This window comes from Salvelinus sp. IW2-2015, linkage group LG15, assembly GCF_002910315.2.
Source record: "Salvelinus sp. IW2-2015 linkage group LG15, ASM291031v2, whole genome shotgun sequence".
NCBI lineage: Eukaryota > Metazoa > Chordata > Actinopteri > Salmoniformes > Salmonidae > Salvelinus > Salvelinus sp. IW2-2015.
This window is the reverse complement of record NC_036855.1, coordinates 57869658-57890639: the sequence shown is the minus strand read 5'-3', so window position 1 is coordinate 57890639 and position 20982 is coordinate 57869658. Positions and strand designations below refer to the sequence as shown.

Sequence of the window (20982 nt, the reverse complement as noted above, 5' to 3'; positions counted from 1 at the left end):
TGTCCATAGACTGCTTACAGGGTAAGAAAAAGAATATGTAATTTTGTAATTTYGATAAACTATCCCTTTAAACTTCAATTGATTTATTCAGAACATGAAAACTTAAGTGCAAAAGTCATTTTATGTACACTACGTCATCACGCACAGCATTTTATCCACTAATAAGTCAGTTTGATGGAAACACCGCTGTTGGGAAAATGTGCATATTGTTTCTATGCAGATTTTAGAATATTCACCTGAAAATCTTTTGCCAATTGGATGGCAACCTATCTGATTCAGAATAGTTTGTAAAACCGCAAGATCTTGATATTTCGTAAGTTACAATGACCAAGGTTTTWAAAAATATTACACAATTTGTGTGTTTTGTACATTGATACAGTATTTTATTATTCTTTTAAACTATTCAGTTGCGCCATGCATCTTCTTTAAGTATGGACTTCTGCGCCTCTCGTGCCTCCTAAAAATGTATGTAATGTTCAACTGATATACCATTGTTGAAAGAAGGAGGTCGACTACAACATAGAAAGTCATATTTTATTGTAACACTGATAAGAATTGTAACACATTGAGGTAAGTTAAATAATCCACTTTTGTAAAGTTCTCTGTCCTGCAGTGGCACACAGTATTCAGCCAATCAGAGTTAGAATCCACAAAGTCTGCAGGAGCTAGTACCATCCCAAGTCTGTCCAGTTCACAGTTTTAATACAAAGTTGTTTTGATAAATTAGAGCACTAGTTTTTCATCATGACATCTCCATTTAGTTGGCTTACAAGTGTGTTTTACAAGGTTGAGACTGTTAAAAAAATCCCCTGAGGGAGAAAAGAACATTCTGGTGTTTTTGATATGAGAGAGAACAGAAGCCAATCCAGTCCAGACATGACTTACTGAGTTTGTTTCTGCTAATGTCTTGGCACAGTCTCACAGGGCACTATGAGATAGAGATAGGGGTTGAGTCCTTGGTGGGGAGGGAGGGCGGTCAAAGGATGGTCTCTCTACACAAAAGGCTTTGAGTGCGTTCAGAGGGTGAGGGAGAGGAGTCCAGGGGAGCAGGGGCGTTGGGAGGCCCTGGTGCTGTAGGTGGACGGCGCAGGGATGAGGAAGGGGAACTCAAGGCCCCACAGCTTTGGAGGTGCAYGTCTTCATGGGCACGCTTCCTTGGGCTGCCGATGATGCGTTGTGACTGTGTCATCACCTGTGCAAATTAACAGACACAAACAAACACATCCATCAATATCACTGACCAACAGTTTAGKCCAGAATGYTCCAACAATGGTTTCATTAAGTTATCWGARCAGCTTATTTTMRATATMCATTCATACTCATGCRCATRYATAGYCGTACCTGATCTATGACATTGGCACTGAATATAGCTTCCTCCATGTGTCTCTCGTCAGACTTGATGACATACTTGATGCTGTTGACCACCTGCTGGACCTCTGGAGGTAGACTGCAGCTGGTGTGCTCCAGGAATTTGGCCACCAGGATTTTGGTGTCTTTATACGTCTTGAGGTCAGCCAGAGAGTGTGGGCGCTCGTTGGAGACCGTGTGCAGGGCTCGCGGTTTGAGGCGGATGTCCACTTTCCTCCCCTCCTTCTGCTTCCTACCACTGCGGGTGCTGACTTTGGCAGTGGCGTGGAGAGGAGCTGCCACCTCTGTAGACTCTGAACACACCAAAGACACAAACATACAACAACATCCAATCAGGCGGTACTCAACATATTCAACACATTTGCACATTCTGTAGGTGAACGCTATTTTCACCTACGAGTCGCTGGTCTAAATGGGTGTTTTCGCCAGAGGTATGTGTAGACTGCCAGGTTAGGTGGGGAGATGTGAAAGGCGTACATAGTAGAGAGGTGGTAAAAGGCTCTGGTGGGGTGGACGTTACCTTGCTCTGGTGAAGTCTGAGGAGAATCTTCAGGAGGAGGGTTGCTTGCAGAGGGGTAGCCACAGCTGTCACCTGCAGAGGGAGATGTTAGCCTTATGGTGAACAAGTACTTATGCTAAAGTATATTATTTGCATTTCACCAAATGAAGTGATGCTAGCTGCCTATGTGGTCTGATTAACCCGGTTCATCTCAACAGTAATGACCGAATCTTTCCTAAACAACACATGGGGAACAATGCCGTGCCGACACAGGAACAACTCACGTACTTCCAGATATGGAGGTACAGGAGATGGGGTCGCTGGTGGAGCGTACGATGCGAGCCAGCTTGCGATACCTCCTGCCCGACCGGAGCATGCGGGGTCGCTCTGCGGGCGCTGAGGTAGAAGGGGGCTGCGAGGCCGGGCAGGAGGAAGAGGAGGATGGGGACCACACACTGAAGCACAGCCGGGAGCCACGGGGCCGGGCAGGGGGGGACGGGGAGGGGCAGGCAGGGAGGCTCTGGGCTGCTGAGGCTACCTCTACGGAGGCTGTGGCTGCGGCTGCAGAGGGGGAGGCAGAGGGCAGGGAGGGAGGAGTAGGAGGGACAGGAAGAATCAGCTGCTTCCTACTGGCTCGTTCTCTGAGGTTTGCGTGTAGCTTTGCTCCTCCCTTGGGCTCCTCGTGCTCCAGTATGTTGACGTTCTCTATGGCCCAGTCTGGAGAGCGGGGTATGGAGTCCTGGGTGTGGGAGGACTCGCTGTAGCCAGTGTAGTCGAGCCGGGCCAGGCCGCGGTGGCGGTGGGAGAAGCGGGCACTGAGCTCTAGACTGATACAGCTGCCATCAGTGGGGGCGGTGTGAAGCGTGCTATAGGGAGAGGAGTCAGAGCCCTGCACCTCCAGGGAACAGAGATCCTCTGAGGAGCAACTGTGGTCTGGAATTTCTGCCACCTCCTCTGATACCATTAGAGAGGCACTGTCCACCGAGGCTGGGACAAGACACAGGAGAGCACAAGCATCAGCTGCACCAAATTACAGTACAGGCATAGATATCAAACATGTCTCAACCCTATGGGTGAGATACCACAGCCTGTTCACACACACAGTCAAAGTAGTGTGAGGGGTGGCTGTAGTGATAGTAATTAAGCCTTCCTTACCCTGAGTACTGAGACCAGCTGTGGCGTTTCTCTCACAGAGGCTGGACTGATCAATGCTGGTAGTGACCTGCAGAGAGTAGCACATGAACAGACAGACACACACACACACACACACACATGATTAGTTCTTACAGTTAACAAAGGAGACACACATTTCCAAAGGGATAGTGAGTGAGGGAACCAAATAATTCTGCCATTAGTGAAACCCTTGTTAAAGATGAGGAACAGGTGGGAGAGGCAGAGAATCCTTTTGGAGAACATCTGTCAGAGGCTGCTGCTTCATCCCGACACATCTGGCAACCATGTGCTCAGTACCACACTCTGGCCAGGAGAGAGCTCTCTAAGCACACATCACCCACTCTACATCAGGAATTCCATTGAAATTTTAGAGGTGGTGAACTGTCACTGTAATGTGGTTTTCTTAAATAATTGAATGCTTATTATGTTATGTGTTATGTGTGCTTGCTTTCTCATCCCATCATGAAGGGTATTTCGAAATCATAGCAGTGAATATGAAAAAGGATAATCAGGGTCTTAGAAGCATGAAATGCCGTGTAGTGTCTGTAGTACATTTTAATATAAAGTATGTTCCAATACAATACCTCAGTCTTACCGTTCATAACCTGCAGTCACCTGTACAAACTGATCATTTCGGGTCCATACCTCTATTCTTGTCAACCTGCTAGAGGTGAGCGTCTAGAGTGTCTATTCAGGGGTAATCTAGATCCTTCTATTGCAGCTGCTCCCCTATGAGGCATACATCTAACAGCAGCCAGTCCCCTCAGGTGCTTTCCCTGCATCAACACTTCAAAGGCATGTACTTCAGGTGAGAAAACTCTATATTGATTTGACCTCATTCACAGAATCTTTGTTAGAAGATCATTTTCAGGAGATCTGTGCAGAGAGCTCTAAAAGATGAGGGGAAGCCTTTTGGTATTACATTTTAGAGCAAATAATWTATTTTTGCTCTAAAATGTTGGTGCACAATGTCTCTTAAAATATCAAAGGGACACAAAAGGCACTCTTTTTGTGGAACGACCCAGCTTTGTTATAGATTGGATTCCTATGTCTTTGTCTCCTGTGGTTTCCCTTCACTGTCATGTAAGAGACAAGAGACCTTGTCTGTCTTAGGAGAGCCACAAAGCACCACTCAGCCCTGAACAGATAACTGCGCCAATGATTTAATGGCATTTTTTGTTAAGCTTGCATTCAATTGCACTCCCTGTTGCACACAACAAGCTTCCATCCCCCCTGTCACAAGGGGACGTATGGCTGATTTAAGATGAAATCGTCAACCCTGTTACAGTCAACCCTGTTACTATATTTGGCACTTATAGGCAATTACTATAGATTTTTTTTTAAATTTAACCTCAAGAGATAGGAAAACATGTTTTTTAGGAAGTTGAACATGTGCTCTTAATGACAATATTAAAATTAGATTAAATCAAATGTTATTTTCTTTACCAAGTTCCACTTCTCAAAAGGTACCCAATTGGTGGAATGTCCCAGCTGCATTCAATAGGAAACCAACTATATTCCTTGAAGAAGTGACATCTCACATTTTCTCCAGGTGGACAACAATAGTACCTCCATGATTGAGTTCAGAGGAAAAACAGGATGTTACATTAAACTCATTAAACTGAAATCTATACCCGCTCTGATGTTCTACCAGACAAGATGTGTCTTCTGTATCTCATCTAAATTAGACTTTTTCCATCACACCTATAGTACATTCGGAAAGTATTCAGACCCCTTGACTTTTCCCACATTTTGTTAGGTTACAGCCTTATTCTAAAATGGATTAAATAAATTGTTTTCCTCATCAATCTACACACAGTACCCCACGCAATAACCCATGACAAAACAAAAGCAGGTTTTCTGAAACTTTTGCAAATATACAGTTGAAGTCGGAAGTTTACATACACCTTAGCTAAATACATTTAAACTCAGTTTTTCGCAATTCCTGACATTTAATCCTAGTAAAAATTCCCTGTCTTAGGTCAGTTAGGATCACCACTTTATTTTAAGAATGTGAAATGTCAGAATAATAGTAGAGAGAGTGATTTATTTCAGCTTTTATTTATTTCATCACATTCCCAGTGGGTCAGAAGTTTACATACACTCAATTAGTATTTGGTAGTATTGCCTTTAAATTGTTTAACTTGGTTCAAACGTTTCAGGTAGCCTTCCACAAGCTTCCCACAATAAGTTGTGTGAATTTTGCCCCATTCCTCCTGACAGAGCTGGTGAAACTGAGTCAGGTTTGTAGGCCTCCTTGCTCGCACACGCTTTTTCAGTTCTGCCCACAGATTTTCTATAGAATTGAGGTCAGGGCTTTGTGATTGCCACTCCAATATCTTGACTTTATTGTCCTTAAGCCATTTTGCCACAACTTTGGAAGTATGCTTGGGGTCATTGTCCATTTGGAAAACCCATTTGCGACCAAGCTTTAACTTCCTGACTGATGTCTTGAAATGTTGTTTCAATATATCCACGTAATTTACCCTCCTCATGAAGCCATCTATTTTGTGAAGTGCACCAGTCCCTCCTGCAGCAAAGCACSCTCACAACATGATGCTGCCACCCCCGTGCTTCACAGTTGGGATGGTGTTCTTCGGCTTGCAAGCCTCCCCCTTTTTCCTCCAAACACAACGATGGTCATTATGGCCAAACAGTTATATTTTTGTTTCATCAGACCAGAGAACATTTCTCCAAAAAGTATGATCTTTGTCCCCACGTGCAGTTGCAACCCGTAGTCTGTTTTTTTTATGGCGGTTTTGGAGCAGTGGCTTCTCCCTTGCTGAGCGGCCTTTCAGGTTATGTCGATATAGGACTCGTTTTACTGTGGATCTAGATACTTTGTACCTTTTTCTTCACAGATGAACGTGGTACGTTCATGCATTTGGAAATTGCTCCCAAGGATGAACCAGACTTGTGGAGGTCTAGAATTGTTTTTCTGATGTCTTGGCTGATTTCTTTTGATTTTCCCATGATGTCAAGAAAAGAGGCACTGAGTTTGAAGGTAGGCCTTGAAATACATCCAGAGGTACACCTCCAAGTGACTCAAATTATGTCAATTAGCCTATCAGAAGCCATGACATAATTTTCTGGAATTTTCCAAGCTGTTTAAAGGCACAGTCAACTTAGTGTATGTAAACTTCTGACCCACTGGAATTGTGATACAGTGAATTATAAGTGAAATAATCTGTCTGTAAACAATTGTTGGAAAAATGACTTGTGTCATGCACAAAGTAGATGTCCTAACCGACTTGCCAAAACTATAGTTTGTTATTAACAAGAAATGTGTGGAGTGGTTGAAAAACGAGTTTTAATGACTCCAACCTAAGTGTATGTAAACGTTCGACTTCAACTGTATAAAAAAAAAACATATACCTTATTTACATAAGTATTCAGACCTTTTGCTATGAGACTAGAAATTGAGCTCAGGTGCATCCTGTTTCCATTGATCATCCTTGAGATGTTTCAACAACTTGATTGGAGTCCACCTGTGGTAAATTCAAATGATTGGACATGATTTGGAAAGGCACACACCGGTCTATATAAGGTCCAACAGTGGACAGTGCATGTCAGAGAATAAAACAAGCCCTGAGGTCGAAGGAGATGTCTGTAGAGCTCCGAGACAGGATTGTGTCGAGGCACCAATCTGGGGTAGGGTACCAACAAAAATCTTCAGCATTGAAGGTCCCCAAGAACACAGTGGCCTCCATCATTCTTAAATGGAAGAAGTTTGGAACCACCAAGACTCTTAGAGCTGGCCGCCCGGCCAAACTGAGCAATCAGGGGAGAAAGGCCTTGGTCAGGGAGGCGACCAAGAACCCGATGGTCACTCTGACAGCTCTCCAGAGTTCCTCTGTTGAGATGGGGAACCTTCTAGAGGACAACCATCTCTACCCATCTCTGCAGCACTCCACCAATAAGGCCTTCATGGTAGAGTGGCCAAACGGAAGCTACTCCTCAGTAAAAGGCACATGACAGGCACCTAAAGACTCTCAGACCATGAAAAATGAGATTCTCTGGTCTGATGAAACCACGATTGAACACTTTTGCCTGAATGTCAAGCGTGACATCTGGAGGAAAACTGGCACCATCCCAACGGTGAAGCATGGTGGTGGCAGCATCATACTGTGGGGATGTTTTTCAGAGGCAGGGACTGGGAGACTAGTCAGGATGAAGGGAAAGATGAACGGAGCAAAGTACAGAGACATCCTTAATGAAAACCTGCTCCAGAGCGCTCAGGATCTCAGACTGGGGCGAAGGTTCACCTTCCAACAGGACAACGACCCTAAGCACACAGCCAAGACAATGCAGGAGTGGCTTCGGGACAAGTCTCTGAATGTACTTGAAGGTCCCAGCCAGATCCCTGCAAATACCTGAAAATAGCTGTGCAGCGACTCTCCCCATCCAACCCGGAAAAAGCTTGAGAGGATCTGCAGAGAAGAATGGGAAAAACTCCCCAAATACAGGTGTGCCAAGCTTGTAGCGTCATACCCAAGAAGACTCGAGGCTGTAATCGCTGCCAAAGGTTRTTCAACAAAGTACTGAGTAAAGGGTCTGAATACTTATATAAATGAATGTGATATTACAGTTTTTTATTTTTAATACATTTGCAAAAAAATCTAAAAACCTGTTTTTTCTTTGTTATTATGGGGTATTGTGTGTAGATTTATGAGGGCTTATTAATTTAGAATAAGGCTGAAACGTAACAAAATATGGAAAAAGTCAAGGGGTCTGAATACTTTCTGAATGCACTGTATGTGTGTGCTGCTGTCTTATGAGGTCAGCAGTGAATTGGGTCATCTGATCATCTAAGGAAATGTTATACGTCTTTATTATCTCTCTTTTATTAGAGCCTGTGGCAGTTATTTACACAGAGAGAGAGGAGCATAAAATCCTCTCACCTCACTAATCCTCAACCCAAATAGAAACTTCAACTGAGTCTCTAACTAGCTAGCTTCTCTCTGTGTACTTCTCCTTCTCTCTTTGTGATCTCATACAACAACTTCTTCTGAAGTCAAAATGCCTTTCTTAGCATCCTCCTTTGTAGTTGTGTTCTTACAATGTGCATGTAAACAGTGAGAGGGGTTCTAAACTACTCTAACTGTGAATAGAGAACATGTAATGTTAGAAAGAGGCTGGTCTTTTATGGGGGCAGGATGGTAGTGATACTCACCTGACTGGCAGGGGTCTGCCCCATCCCCATCCCCATCCCCAGCCCCACCACAGACTCATATGACGGGGGCAACTCAGAGGGGTAGAGTGTCCCAGGGCTGTTGATGGGCACTCCATAGATGGTGCTGAACGGGGAGTGTGGAAAGTCCAGGTGTAGACTTCTGAATGTGAGAAACATTAGGGAGGAAAGGTGTGAGGAGAAATAATAATAATACCCTCTTCTTCCTCAATCCAGCAACACTTCATTTTAGAGTAAACAAACACATTCAATTGGTTGAGAGGCACATTGTTTTTCATGTGGTGTTAATTAAAAATTTCTCACCCATGCAAGAGCCATCTTTTTAATTAAAACCCATTCTCCTGTGAAGTGGCAGAGTATAAAATACAACTTGAGTGTCTGAATTAATCATCCAGCGCATGATGATGTCATGACATGTTTCTGCCCTCAGCTAGGGGACTCTATAAAGGCTTCCTCTGCATGTTTCTATTTACAGCCTAACTGACAAGGACACATGGCATCTAGCCAAGCAGCTGGATCAGCATGCCTTCAAAGATGTGGAAATGGAACTGACTCTCCTATACCAAGTGGAAGGAGATCAATGGCACATTTATACAAGGCCATGGATGTTACTTTACCAGTGGTCCTTAACAAAGCACTACAACATTCTGAGTCTGTACTGAGCATTGTGAGTGGCTTGGCTCAAGGGCTCCACAGAATTTGTGTTAAAGGCTCAACGAAGCTTTCTTAGTGTCCAACAAGCTTTCTCTACCCTTAACCATGTTCTGAACACCTCCAAAACAAAGGTCATGTGGTTTGGTATGAAGAATGTCACTATCCCCACAGGTGTGATTACTACCTCTGATGGTTTAGAGCTTGAGGTAGTCACCTCATACAAGTACTTGGGAGTATGGCTAGACGGTACACTGTCCTTCTCTCAGCACATATCAAAGCTGCAGGCTAAAGTAAAATCTAGACTTGGTTTCCTCTATCGTATTCGCTCCTCTTTCACCCCAGTTGCCAAACTAACCCTGATTCAGATGATCATCCTACCCATGCTAGATTTTGGAGACGTAATTTATAGATCGGCAGGTATGGGTGCTCTCGAGCGACTAGATGTTCTTTACCATTCAGTCATCAGATTTGCAACAAATACTCAAACGGGACAGTTTTATTCAAAGACTCAATCATGGACACTGTGGCTGCTTTGTGTGATMTATTGTTGTCTCTACCTTCTTTTCCTTTGTGCTGTTGTCTGTACCCAATAATGTTTGTACRATGTTTTGTGCTACTACCATGTTGTGTTGCTACCATGTTGTTATGTTGTGTTGCTACCATGCTGTGTTGTCATGTGTTGCTGCCTTGCTATGTTGTTGTCTTAGGTCTCTCTTTATGTAGTGTTGTGTTGTCTCTCTTGTCGTGATGTGTGTTTTGTCCTATATTTATATTGTATTTATTTTACATTTTAAAATCCCCGCACCCGTCCCTGCAGGAGGCCTTTTCCCTTTTGGTAGGCCGTCATTGTAAATAAGAATTTGTTCTTAACTGACTTGCCTAGTTAAATAAAGGTTAAATAAATAAAACACTTAAATACATGTCTAGGATCAAACTCGCTCTAGCCACTTACAATATATATATTTAATAAAACATATGTGTTTAGTTTAAACTCTGCCATCAATCACTAAAATAAAATATGATTCTGGGCGAGGATAAAACCAAATAATCAAGCTAGGAGTTGTATCAAACCTAGCCTCATCATCTTCCCTAAAACGGGAAGCCTGGGGAAGTTCCATGGCAAAAATGAGCTAAAGAGGGGTGGGAACCAGGTGTAAATCACYGTGCAAAACACGCCTACACGGGCGCCCGGGTGAGATTAATCAAACCCCCTCAGTGCGTGAAGACAAAAAAAATCTATAAAACAAGCACTGGGTGGTGACAAAACATTTTAGAACGTTTGCAGCACTCTGCTTTTTACAGCATTTCTCTGTTGTTTCGAGACGAGATAAAGCTGCAGCAAGAGAGGAGAAATGGTCTACAATGTTGGCCATTTCAATATTTCTTATTTTGACGTTTCTGGAGTGYTATTTGAGTGTGCAGGCTTGCATGAGCCCCGGGACAAGAAGTAGCTAGTCACAATGAGGTTCACTTTGACAAAAGTCAGTTAACCTTGTAAGCTACCTAGGTATAACTAGCTACAGTTACCTACTAGCTAGTTCAATTTCTCTCAGGATTATAAAGGCAACAAAATGTTAATAAAAAAAGCATATTATTGACCTAAAGGGTTAGCTGTGTTAGCCSAATATCTAACTTATTCAGGGTCAGTGATACCTAAAGCAACCATAGTACTGTATATCTCTCTCCATCTCAACTCTGGACCTCAAAGCCAATTCCACTGCTTTCACTGCTTTCATTGTTCCCCTTTAATCAGGGASTAATTTAGACCTGGGACACCAGGTGGATGCAATTAGTTATCAGGTAGAAGAGAAAACCAGCACTCCGGACCTCGTAGGGTAAGAGTTGAATACGCCTGGTCTGTCTACTATGGGAACAACGGCTACCTTATTGCAAGCAACATTGCTAAAATGAATAAAATAAAATGAACCTCAAAATATGTTACCTCTAATGCTCATATCCTGTAACCTAATTGTCATCGCCTTACTTTCATACTGCACCTAAATTACAAGGGTTGGATTTTTACAATTTTGTCAGCACTCAACCTGGTCTCAAAGCATTTTGTATTATTTTGTACGTAAATCCGTGATGTTGTGTAACGTTTAGTATGGTATTAATTTGTGGATTTCCATCACCCATTTCGTATGATATGTTATGAATTGAAATTCATATTATATGTTACAAATTTGCAAAAGGTACAATATGTTACGAATTTGCTAAATTTACAATATGTTATGAATTTGCAAAACGTATGATATGTTATGAATTCTAGTTAGGTGGCTAACGTTAGCTAGGCTAGGGGTTAAGGTTAGGGGTTAGCGTTAAGGTCAGTGCTTAATTTGAGCCGGAACAGGATCTGGCACCTCTCCGTTCCTCTTTCCGGAACCTATTTGGACAGATCCGGTACCTCTTGTGGCATGAAAAATAAGTGTAACTTTTAGCAATGTAAAAATTCAAATAAAAGCGATCAAAGTTCATTTGAGTTGCCTCTTCGTTAATTGTCCTGCTTTAATTGTTTTTCCACAATTCATGTTTCCCATAGGGGATTTTAGAAACAGTTCAAATAAGGGCTGTGTTTCGTGTAGGCTTACCCAGGCGTGACATTTTGATAACTGTGTAAATCTCTCTWGGACAAGGTGACTTTTTTATTTATAATATTTTTTTTACCCCTTTTTCTCCCCAATTTCGCGTTATCCAATTGATAGTTACAGTCTTGTCCCATCGCTGCAACTCCCYTACGGACTCGGGAGAGGTGGAGGTAGAGAGCCATGCGTCCRCCGAAACACGACCCTGCCAAGTCGCACTGCATCTTGACACACTGCCCACTTAACCCGGAAGCCAGTCGCACCAATGTGTCGGAGGAAACACTGTGCAACTGGTGACTGAAGTCAGCGTGCATGCGCCCAGCCCGCCACAGGAGTCGCTAGAGTGCGATGGGTAAAGGACATCCGGGCTGGCCAAACCATCTCCAGACGATGCTGGGCCAATTGTGCGCCGCCTCATGGGTCTCCAAGTTGCGGCCAGTTGCGACACACCCTGGGATCAAACCAGGGTCTGTAGTGACGCCTCTAGCACTGCGATGCAGTGCCTTAGACCGCTGCGCCACTCGGGAGGCCCCTGACAGTTGACTTTTATCAATATATTCGCCTGCATTTACTCCCCAAAAATGAAATGCTAATTAGCTGCTAATGTGGCTATCATAAAGAACTACAAATACCATGATCTGGACGAGACAGCTGAATCGAGGCAAAGGTAAGAATATCTGGATTAACTATCTAATGTTAGCTAAATTTAGTCATGAATAAATTGGCTAAATGTTTTTAAATTAATAATTTTGTGAACTGGCTAAAGCAAGTTTTAAATTGACACAAAATGGCTTAYGGACAACAAAGTCAAGGTATTGGAGTGGCCATCACAAAGCCCTTACCTCAATCCTATAGAAAATGTGTGGTCAGAACTGAAAAAGCTTGTGCGAGCAAGGAGGCCWACAAACCTGACTCAGTTACACCAGCTCTGTCAGGAGGAATGGGCCAGCCAAAATTCACCCAACTTATTGTGGGAAGCTTATGGAAGGCTACCCGAAATGTTCAACCCAAGTTAAACAATTTAAAGGCAATGCTACCAAATACTAATTGAGTGTATGTAAACTTCTGACTCACTGGGAATGTGATGAAAGAAATAAAAGCTGAAATAAATCACTCTCTACTATTATTCTGACATTTCAAATTCTTAAAATAAAGTGGTGATCCTAACTGACCTAAGACAGGGACTTTTTACAATGATTAAATGTCAGGAATTGTGAAAAACTGAGTTTAAATGTATTTGGCTAAGGTGTATGTAAACTTCTGACTTCAACTGTATATATTGTCTACTAGTATRGTTTMAAATTGAGAACATATAGCTCAACATGTAAACCATGTGAGAGTTTTGCTATTCTCTGCTTCAGATGACAGATCCCCATAAGGCCAGTGATGCATGCCATATGATAAACTGCAAAATGGATTCAGATAGCTGATATACTGAGACAGAGTGACAGTTAAATAAAACAGATTGTAGATCTTACAACTAGACAAAAAGGAAATGTTCATTTGAGAACACAACACAGAAACACAGACAGAGACAGAACCCCTTCTCTTCTTTATTGCAGGATTGTGATTAATCAACATTGACACTAGTTCATTTTGAATAATATTTTAACAATTAAAACAAGTTAAACACTTCATCACCACAAAATGTACAAATAACCGAACTCTTATGTAAAGATTAGACATCTTAGTCTAAACAACAATAGAAAATTGAGTGGTAATAACAAGTAGGCTATTATTACTAAAGCATAATTTCAGGTGAACAAAACTCCATGCCAGCGGTGACTAACCTTGCTCCATTGATCCCTGATCTACTGGGTGAGCAGACTTCTATTCCAGCCCAGCAATAGCACACTTGATTATCAACTCATTAGGTTTGATAAGTTGAATCAGGTGTGTTATTTCTGGGCTGAAACAGAACCCTGCACACCTAGCAGACCTCCAGCCTTCTCCAATTGTAATAGGTTTACACATTGTGTGTGATGTTCAACTGTTTTTGTATACAACATGTGCTYACATATGTAACATATGTAGGCCTACACATATAACCAGGGCATATAGGTAGGCCTACCTATGTTAGCAAAAGTTATATACAAAAATACCGCTGGTATACACAGTTACTGTGTGAGAAGATGTTAAAGTTAGCCATTGTTATGTATATGTGGGCTGAAAAGTACCAGTGGCCTGGCTTTGGCCCCAAGTGAGAGCAGGTCCACCGGAGTCATGGCCCAGACACGGGTGCCTTCCCACGTAGATGGAAACAAAAAGTCTGAGCCTTTTAGGTAAAACACTGGGGTAAATCCTTTATGGAAATGCACCATTAGTCTCTTGGGACATTCATTGGGACCTCTCTCTTCATCTGCAAACACAGGCTTTCACAACTTTCCATATCTGAGGACAGAAATCATCACAATGAAACAGGCTTCATTATACTGAAATTAGTCAGCACTGAACATTATGTTGTTATTATCGCTCTGTCCCCAGTTTTTCTTTCTTGGGACTGGAGAATATTTTCATAATGTCCTCCCACAAAGTTACCTGCCCTGTCCAGTAGCCTACACTCTCCCTTTACTGACAGCTAGAGCTGCAATTGCAGTCTCTTCCTAACCTGTTATCAACAAATGCATTTGGAGATTGTTTTAAATTACAATGATTATATCAAGATACTGTAGTTAGCTAATAGAAAGTTATCTAGATAATGACATTTAATTCACTTAGCTAAACAGTGTGTAKAGTTAGCTTGCTAGCTAGCAGCTCAGTTGAGTTAGCCTACTAGTGTAATACATAGTTTAACATTTCAAAATATATTTACTTACTTGAATAGGTTCTCCCACTGCCTCTGTTTTTTGAGCCCTTATTTTTTATAATAATCTTCAAGATTTTTCGGTGGTAGCAAAGCGCAGCCAGCAGCAATATAGACAAATGGAGACAAGGTAAAAAGTGTGTTTGTCGACAGAGCAGTTTAGAACGTGTTGTGACATTTGACTTAACCAGCGTAATCCACTTTCAATTTTAACAAATATAAATCGCAGACTGTCAGCCACACTTGATCATTTGAAAACGTGCACTTGAAACTAGCAAACGCAACAACTCTCTACAAAATGTATCCTACCCGGACGGAAAACAGTGGCACACATAACCCRTCCTACAGGTGTGTGGGGGAGGGTTCTTGAAATGTAACAGCCAATCAAAATCTTGCGGAACCGTTCAAACCATTTTTGCAATACAAAATTATCCAGGCATGCCAACAACATGATTTTGGAGGCATGGCAACGCAAGACTATATCAAACCCAGTGTGACAGGTGCCAAAGGAGTTGCTACAGCCAGTCATTCAAACAGGCATGTTGCTATGTTGGTCAGCCAGGTTGTTAGGAGGTTGTTAGGAGGTCAGAGTGTTGTGCTGCAGCCAGTACATCTGTACATCTATCACCCAAGTGCAGGTGTTGTGTTGTGTTGCTTTGCTGTAGTGCCTCAGTTTTCCCATCACCGGGGTCAAGGTGTTGTGTTGTGGTATGTTGTGTTTGTTCTGTTGTGTTGTGATGTTGTGTTGCGATACCTCTGTCCGTCCATCACCGGGGTGCAGGTGTACTCCGGGGGGTAGTAGGGTGGTGGAGGGATGGGTGGGATGAACTCGTCAAAGTCAAGGGTCTGGTGCAGGATGGTGCCYCGGGGAGTCATGCAGTCAGCGCTCAGGGCTCGAGCTCTGTGTGGCATGAACTGAAACAGACAGACAGATAGAGAGAGACACAAACCCAGCTTTTATTTCAAAGACAGGAAACTGCTGTCTATTTGTCTCATTTTGAAAGCTTTATACTGGGACCATTGAACGTGTTAATTTCAACAACATTCTGTAGAAAAACGGCATCTAGAATAAGGTTATCTAGCTGACACAATTCTGTTTGTTTTTTGGAGACTTGGACAAAGGAACTATGCAGTAGCATGCGTCATTATCGGTGGCAAAGTCGTTAATGGCAGTGCTAATAAAGCCAGACACAATGGAGCAGTGGGAGGAAAAAAACGCTGGCTGGATCAATACATGTCAAGTGAAGGAAGCCTGGCCTGGCCTGGCCAACACGTTGTGCATTGAGTCAGTCAGGCTTTAGTAGGCAGCTAGCTTTGTTCCTGGGAGCTGAAATCTTTCCTTGTGAAATGGGAATGAAGCCAGATTGAGAGGGGCTCTGTGAGTGTACTGGGAATAGGAGGAGACAGGTCCTTTGTCATTCACCCTCCTGTGACCTTACGGCTGTACAGGCCAGTTTAATCTCTCCTGGTCTGTGTTTTTAAAACAGTGGCGTGTCTCACATTCCTCCTGCTCCCAACCAGACGGCGARGTGCCATTGAGAAGTTCCCATTCAGGACGCACTTGAGTTCAGCTTGTCTACTTTGAAGTTCAAATCTGACTTTGAGAAATGTGCCCATCTGTTGCTTTGCGTCTGCCATCAATCATGTGTCATACAAGAAGAGCATAGAAAGTTTACATAGATATATTCATTATCAGTCAAGGACAAAGACATGAAAAGCTCTCATTGAAATTCTGACTGAATAGTAAAACCTTGCTCTTACCAACTAAATGACTGTGACCTGTATCATTTTAGGTTACAAAAAGTATTGTTTTTGCATTTTCTTCTAGCCACAAAAGATGAAGAAACTGAACCAGGTGCAAAATCAAACATATTGTCCTGCTCTTAAGCTTATGGTCCTGTAGCTCATTGTGCCTGTGCGGTGACTGTGTAGCTGGGATCACTAGTGATGTCTTGCATTGCCACCCTGTGCTCTGAGATGAAACGAATCCTCTACTGGCAGCCTCCACTCTAGCCCCTGCACCAGTCCCATTGCTAACCCCTACATCTGCATCAGCGCCAGGCAGTCCCAGCCCCTGCATCTGCCCAGGCTCCAGCCCCAAACTCCTGCCTCACTAATATAATTCAGCTCTATCAATCTCCCACCCAGGGCTTATCTGCCATATACCCATCCAGGAGGCCACACAATATACTGCTCAGCTCATAAACTGTACAAAGCCTTCTCGTATACAATGTTAAAACTTTATGCTCCCGCAAGTTTATTTCTCCCCTGTAAAAAATTGCCCAGAGATATTAAAGGGGTGCAGGCAAACTCCGCTGGTATCACTAGTATCGCTATGTTTTAATGGTGGCTATCAGGGCGCTACGGCCCACCAATCATCTGGGAAAGTCATTCTAAATGGGCTGAGAGCATTGCTCTGAAGGGCAGAGGGAGCACCCCGCCATATTGATTTCCCTGATGACAGCAAAGCATTTAGGTTTTGGGCACAGTCATTGTTTCCCTTGTAATGCGAGAGGGTCGTTTTAAGGACAGCATGCCTTTTAAGGTGTACATATTACCAACTACAGTGAGGGAGAAGAATCATTATTTCCCCTTTAATTGGTTTCTTCAAATCCTCTGTGGTTTTTAGAGTGATGTGGAGGTTCTGAATTGTTCTGGTGATGGGCGCTCTTCGTGATGTGGAGGTTCTGAATTGTTCTGGGATGGGTGCTCTTCGTGATGTGTGTTGACATTATCTAAGCATTATCAAAGCCTCCTTCATTCATGCTGCCAAACATACCCTAGTAAAACTGACTATCTTACCGATCCTTGACTTCGGCGATGTCGTTTGCAAAATAGCCTCCAACACTACTCAGCAAATTGGATGCAGTCTATCACAGTGCCATCCGTTTTGTCACCAAAGCCCCATATACTACCCACCACTGCGACCTGTATGCGCTCGTTGACTGGCCCTCGCTACATATTCGTCGCCAAACCCACTGGCTCCAGGTCATCTATAAGTCTTTGCTTGGTAAAGCCCCGCCTTATCTGAGCTCACTGGTCACCATAGCAGCACCCACCCGTAGCACGCGCTCCAGCAGGTAGATTTCACTGGTCACCCCCAAAGCCAATTCCTCCTTTGGCCGCCTTTCCTTCCAGTTCTCTGCTGCAAATAACTGGAACGAACTGTAAAAATCCCTGACGCTGGAGACTCATATCTCCTTCACTAACTTTAAGCACCAGCTGTCTGAGCAGCTCACAGATCACTGCACCTGGTGCAGCTGCCCATCTGTAAACAGCCTATCCAATTACCTCATCCCCATACTGTTATTTATTTTGCTCCTTTGCACCCCAGTACCTCTACTTGCACACTCATCTTCTGCACATCTATCACTCCAGTGTTTAATTGCTATATTGTAATTATTTAGCCACTATGGCCTATTTATTGCCTTACCTCCCTTTTCCTACCTCATTTGCACACACTGTATATAGACTTTTTCTATTGTATTATTGACTGTATGTTTGTTTATTCCATGTGTAACTCTGTGTTGTTGTTTGTGTCGCACTGCTTTATTTTATCTTGACCAGGTCGCAGTTGTAAATGAGAACTTGTTCTCAACTAGCCTACCTGGTTAAATAAAGGTGAAATATATATATATTTTTAAAAGCTGGTCAGACTGAAGACAATTTATTCCAAATCTGTATGGTACTACAATACTACTGATACTACTACCGCCATCTGAGTGGGAGAATTATGAAGCCAGCATTAGAAGGCCAAGTGTGTTTACCTTTCATGATGGTTCAGAGCTGCTCTCCATAAGGCTATAGATCAGTCTCATTGAGTCCAGGTCAGACAGAGTCAGAGACAAAGTGTCCATTGTGTTCTCTGTCACACTACTTACGATCTGTAGCACATCAGTGGAGACCATCTGCATGCAGCACATGGCAGTGGCCAGGGCACAGACGATGGTGGAGATGACATTCAGGGCGCACACACTAAACAGGAGCTCCTACAGGACCCAGGCAGAGGGAGAGAGGGAAGGGGGAGGGAGAGAGGGAAGGGGGAGAGGGAAGGGGGAGAGGTAGAGAGAAGGGAGAGGGAGTCACATTTGAGCCACAGTGAGGAAAGCTAAGCAAATATTACAGCATGAGAACACAAGAGAGGAGATAAATATATAGAGGGAACAAATGAATGAGAGAGGGACTGAAGGTGACACAGACAATGGTGATGTCATTACCAAGGCGACACAGCACAGCAGGGACTAGCTAGCAGGGGAGCACTGCAGAGGAAGGATACAGTACATCATAACAGCAGAAAATCGCCCCTTAAATCTGAGAATGATCCAACCCTCATAGCTCAGCACTGCATTTCCTGCAGCTCCATCCTCTCCCACTCATTAAACCATGTGGGAATGAAGCAATATGAATCCCTGCCGGCCCTGACACTTCATGTCATAAAAGCCTGTTTACAGACAACTAGCTAAATGCAGCCCAGACTGGCTGCTTTGAAACCCCAGTCAGCAGCATTGCTTACAACCACAGGAACAGTCTAGAAAGAAATGAAACACCCACACTGGTCATTAAAGAAATTGTGTGAGTTTGACATTTGCCCAAGCTCTCTTTTTATTTTGACATGTGTTCACCATTGGGAGGCAACCGATGTTGAAAATGGTTGAGGTTATAGCAATGGATTCCCATTGATATGCCAGGTGAAATCTCTGATAACCTTGGTGTTCTTGCGACCAGAGAGCTCGAGACTCYCACAGCCTTTCACAGATGCAGCCTACATTTGGCAGGTGAGGTCCCGAGTCTGTGAAACAGATCCTTTCTCAGTCAGTCCCTTTGAGAAACACATTGTGTGATGAGCAGGCAGCTTAAAGTCTCTCTGGAGACTGACAGGCGAGAGGAATGAGGAGGGGCCTTACAGAAATAATGTGAAATAGAACGTCTCATCAGCACCATGGACCATGGTAACCAACCAAGACCATGAACAGTGCCTTCTACTGTTGAGGTGTGATATAATAGGACATCTCATCAGCACCATGGACCATGGTAACCAACTAAGACCATGAACAGTGCCTTCTACTGTTGAGGTGTGATATAATAGGACATCTCATCACCACCAACGGACGCACTGGTAACCAACCAAGACCATGAACAGTGCTTCTACTGTTGAGGTGTGATATAATAGGACTCTCATCACACCACGGACCATGGTAACCAACCAAGACCATGAACAGTGCTTCTACTGTTGAGGTGTGATATAATAGGACATCTCATCACCACCACGGACCATGGTAACCAACCAAGACATGAACAGTGCCTTCTACTGTTGAGGTGTGATATAATAGGACATCTCATCACCACCAGGACCATGGTAACCAACCAAGACCATGAACAGTGCTTCTACTGTTGAGGTGTGATATAATAGGACATCTCATCACCACCATGGACCATGGTAACCAACCAAGACCATGAACAGTGCCTTCTACTGTTGAGGCGTGATATAATAGGACTGCAAGCTTAAAGCCCAGAGTTTTTCTGTTCAGGTTGCATGGTCAAGAAAAACTCCTGTCCCGAAAGCAATCTTCTATAAGGTTGGTATGTGGAGTTCTTCAACACAGCTTAACAATAGTAGCGCCGTTGTAATTGAGCACGGATCAAGAGGGAACCATCTCTCTTCCTAGTCTCTAGGTAAGGTGATAATAGCCCCCTGAAGAGGTGTCTATGTTCCAAGGTTATGCACTGACATAAGCTGATTTATTGAATTCTCAGCAAGAATAAATATGCATACTAGTGAAATTGAACCCCATGCAACCTGAAAATAGGCTCTTGATTTCATTCCATGTTGCTTTTCTTTGATACTTGGCTAGACTTCAAGGTGAAATAATAAGCCGGTAAATGTCCTAACCCATACAGTGCTTCTTCAATAGCGATCTTCTGGCATTCTGATCATGTGGATACTGAATAGGGAGAAATGCACAGCCTGAGCTAACCACAGTGAGGACCACAAATTGCCATGGTATTTTACTCTCATTCTAAATACTATGTTTACATTTTCAAACGGACAATAGAGAGCTATTATGGATGAACAATGTTTGTTTGGAACACAGTATTATTTCCTAGTGATATTCACTGTACATACTAGTACCACAGTATGGCATAGTGTCATTGTAGCTTTGGAGAGAGATTTGACAAGCAGAGTAGACAGACCTATAAGTCAAACAAGAGGCAGATCTGTCACTTCTGGCCTTCAACAATGTTCTATCTGTCACGCCCTGGCCTTAGTATTCTTTGTTTTCTTTATTATTTTAGTTAGGTCAGGGTGTGACATGGGTATTTATGTGGGTTTTGTAGTGTCCAGGGTGATTGTAAGGTTTAGGGGGTTTATTTAGAGTAGTTGGCTTTATGTTTAGTATAGTTGTCTAGCTGTGTCTATGTTGTGTGTAGTTGTCTAGGAAAGTCTATGGTTGCCTGAATGGGTTCCCAATTAGAGACAGCTGGTTTCTGTTGTCTCTGATTGGGAGCCATATTTAAGGTAGCCATAGGCTTTAGTTTGTTGTGGGGAATTGTCTATGTAGAACGTTTGTAGCCTGTGTGTGTGTGCACTACGTTATTTAGCTTCACGATCGTTTGTTGTTTTGGTAGTTTGTAAGTGTTTTGTTTCGTTTTGCCTTCTTCAATAATAAAGAGAAGATGGCTTATTTTCCTCATGCTGCGTTTTGGTCCGAAT

General features: G+C 43.1%; 1 protein-coding gene and 1 long non-coding RNA gene across 2 annotated transcripts; both read right to left on the bottom strand.

Moving 5' to 3' along the window:
- Positions 1 to 520: 520 nt before the first annotated feature.
- On the bottom strand, positions 521 to 18260 carry LOC111974138 (protein ENTREP2-like). The gene is made up of 8 exons (XM_024001744.1): positions 18152 to 18260; positions 15025 to 15185; positions 8214 to 8373; positions 3023 to 3089; positions 2156 to 2854; positions 1889 to 1960; positions 1342 to 1661; positions 521 to 1192 (listed from the first exon to the last, which is right to left on the bottom strand). The coding sequence occupies exons 1-8, from the start codon at positions 18191 to 18193 to the stop codon at positions 977 to 979; spliced, it is 1737 nt and encodes a 578-aa protein (XP_023857512.1). The 5' UTR covers positions 18194 to 18260; the 3' UTR covers positions 521 to 976.
- LOC139028841 (uncharacterized) lies at positions 13008 to 15018 on the bottom strand. Its single transcript, XR_011481079.1, has 2 exons — positions 14284 to 15018; positions 13008 to 13858 (listed from the first exon to the last, which is right to left on the bottom strand). It is a non-coding gene; the product is annotated as an uncharacterized lncRNA (long non-coding RNA).
- Positions 18261 to 20982: the final 2722 nt, after the last annotated feature.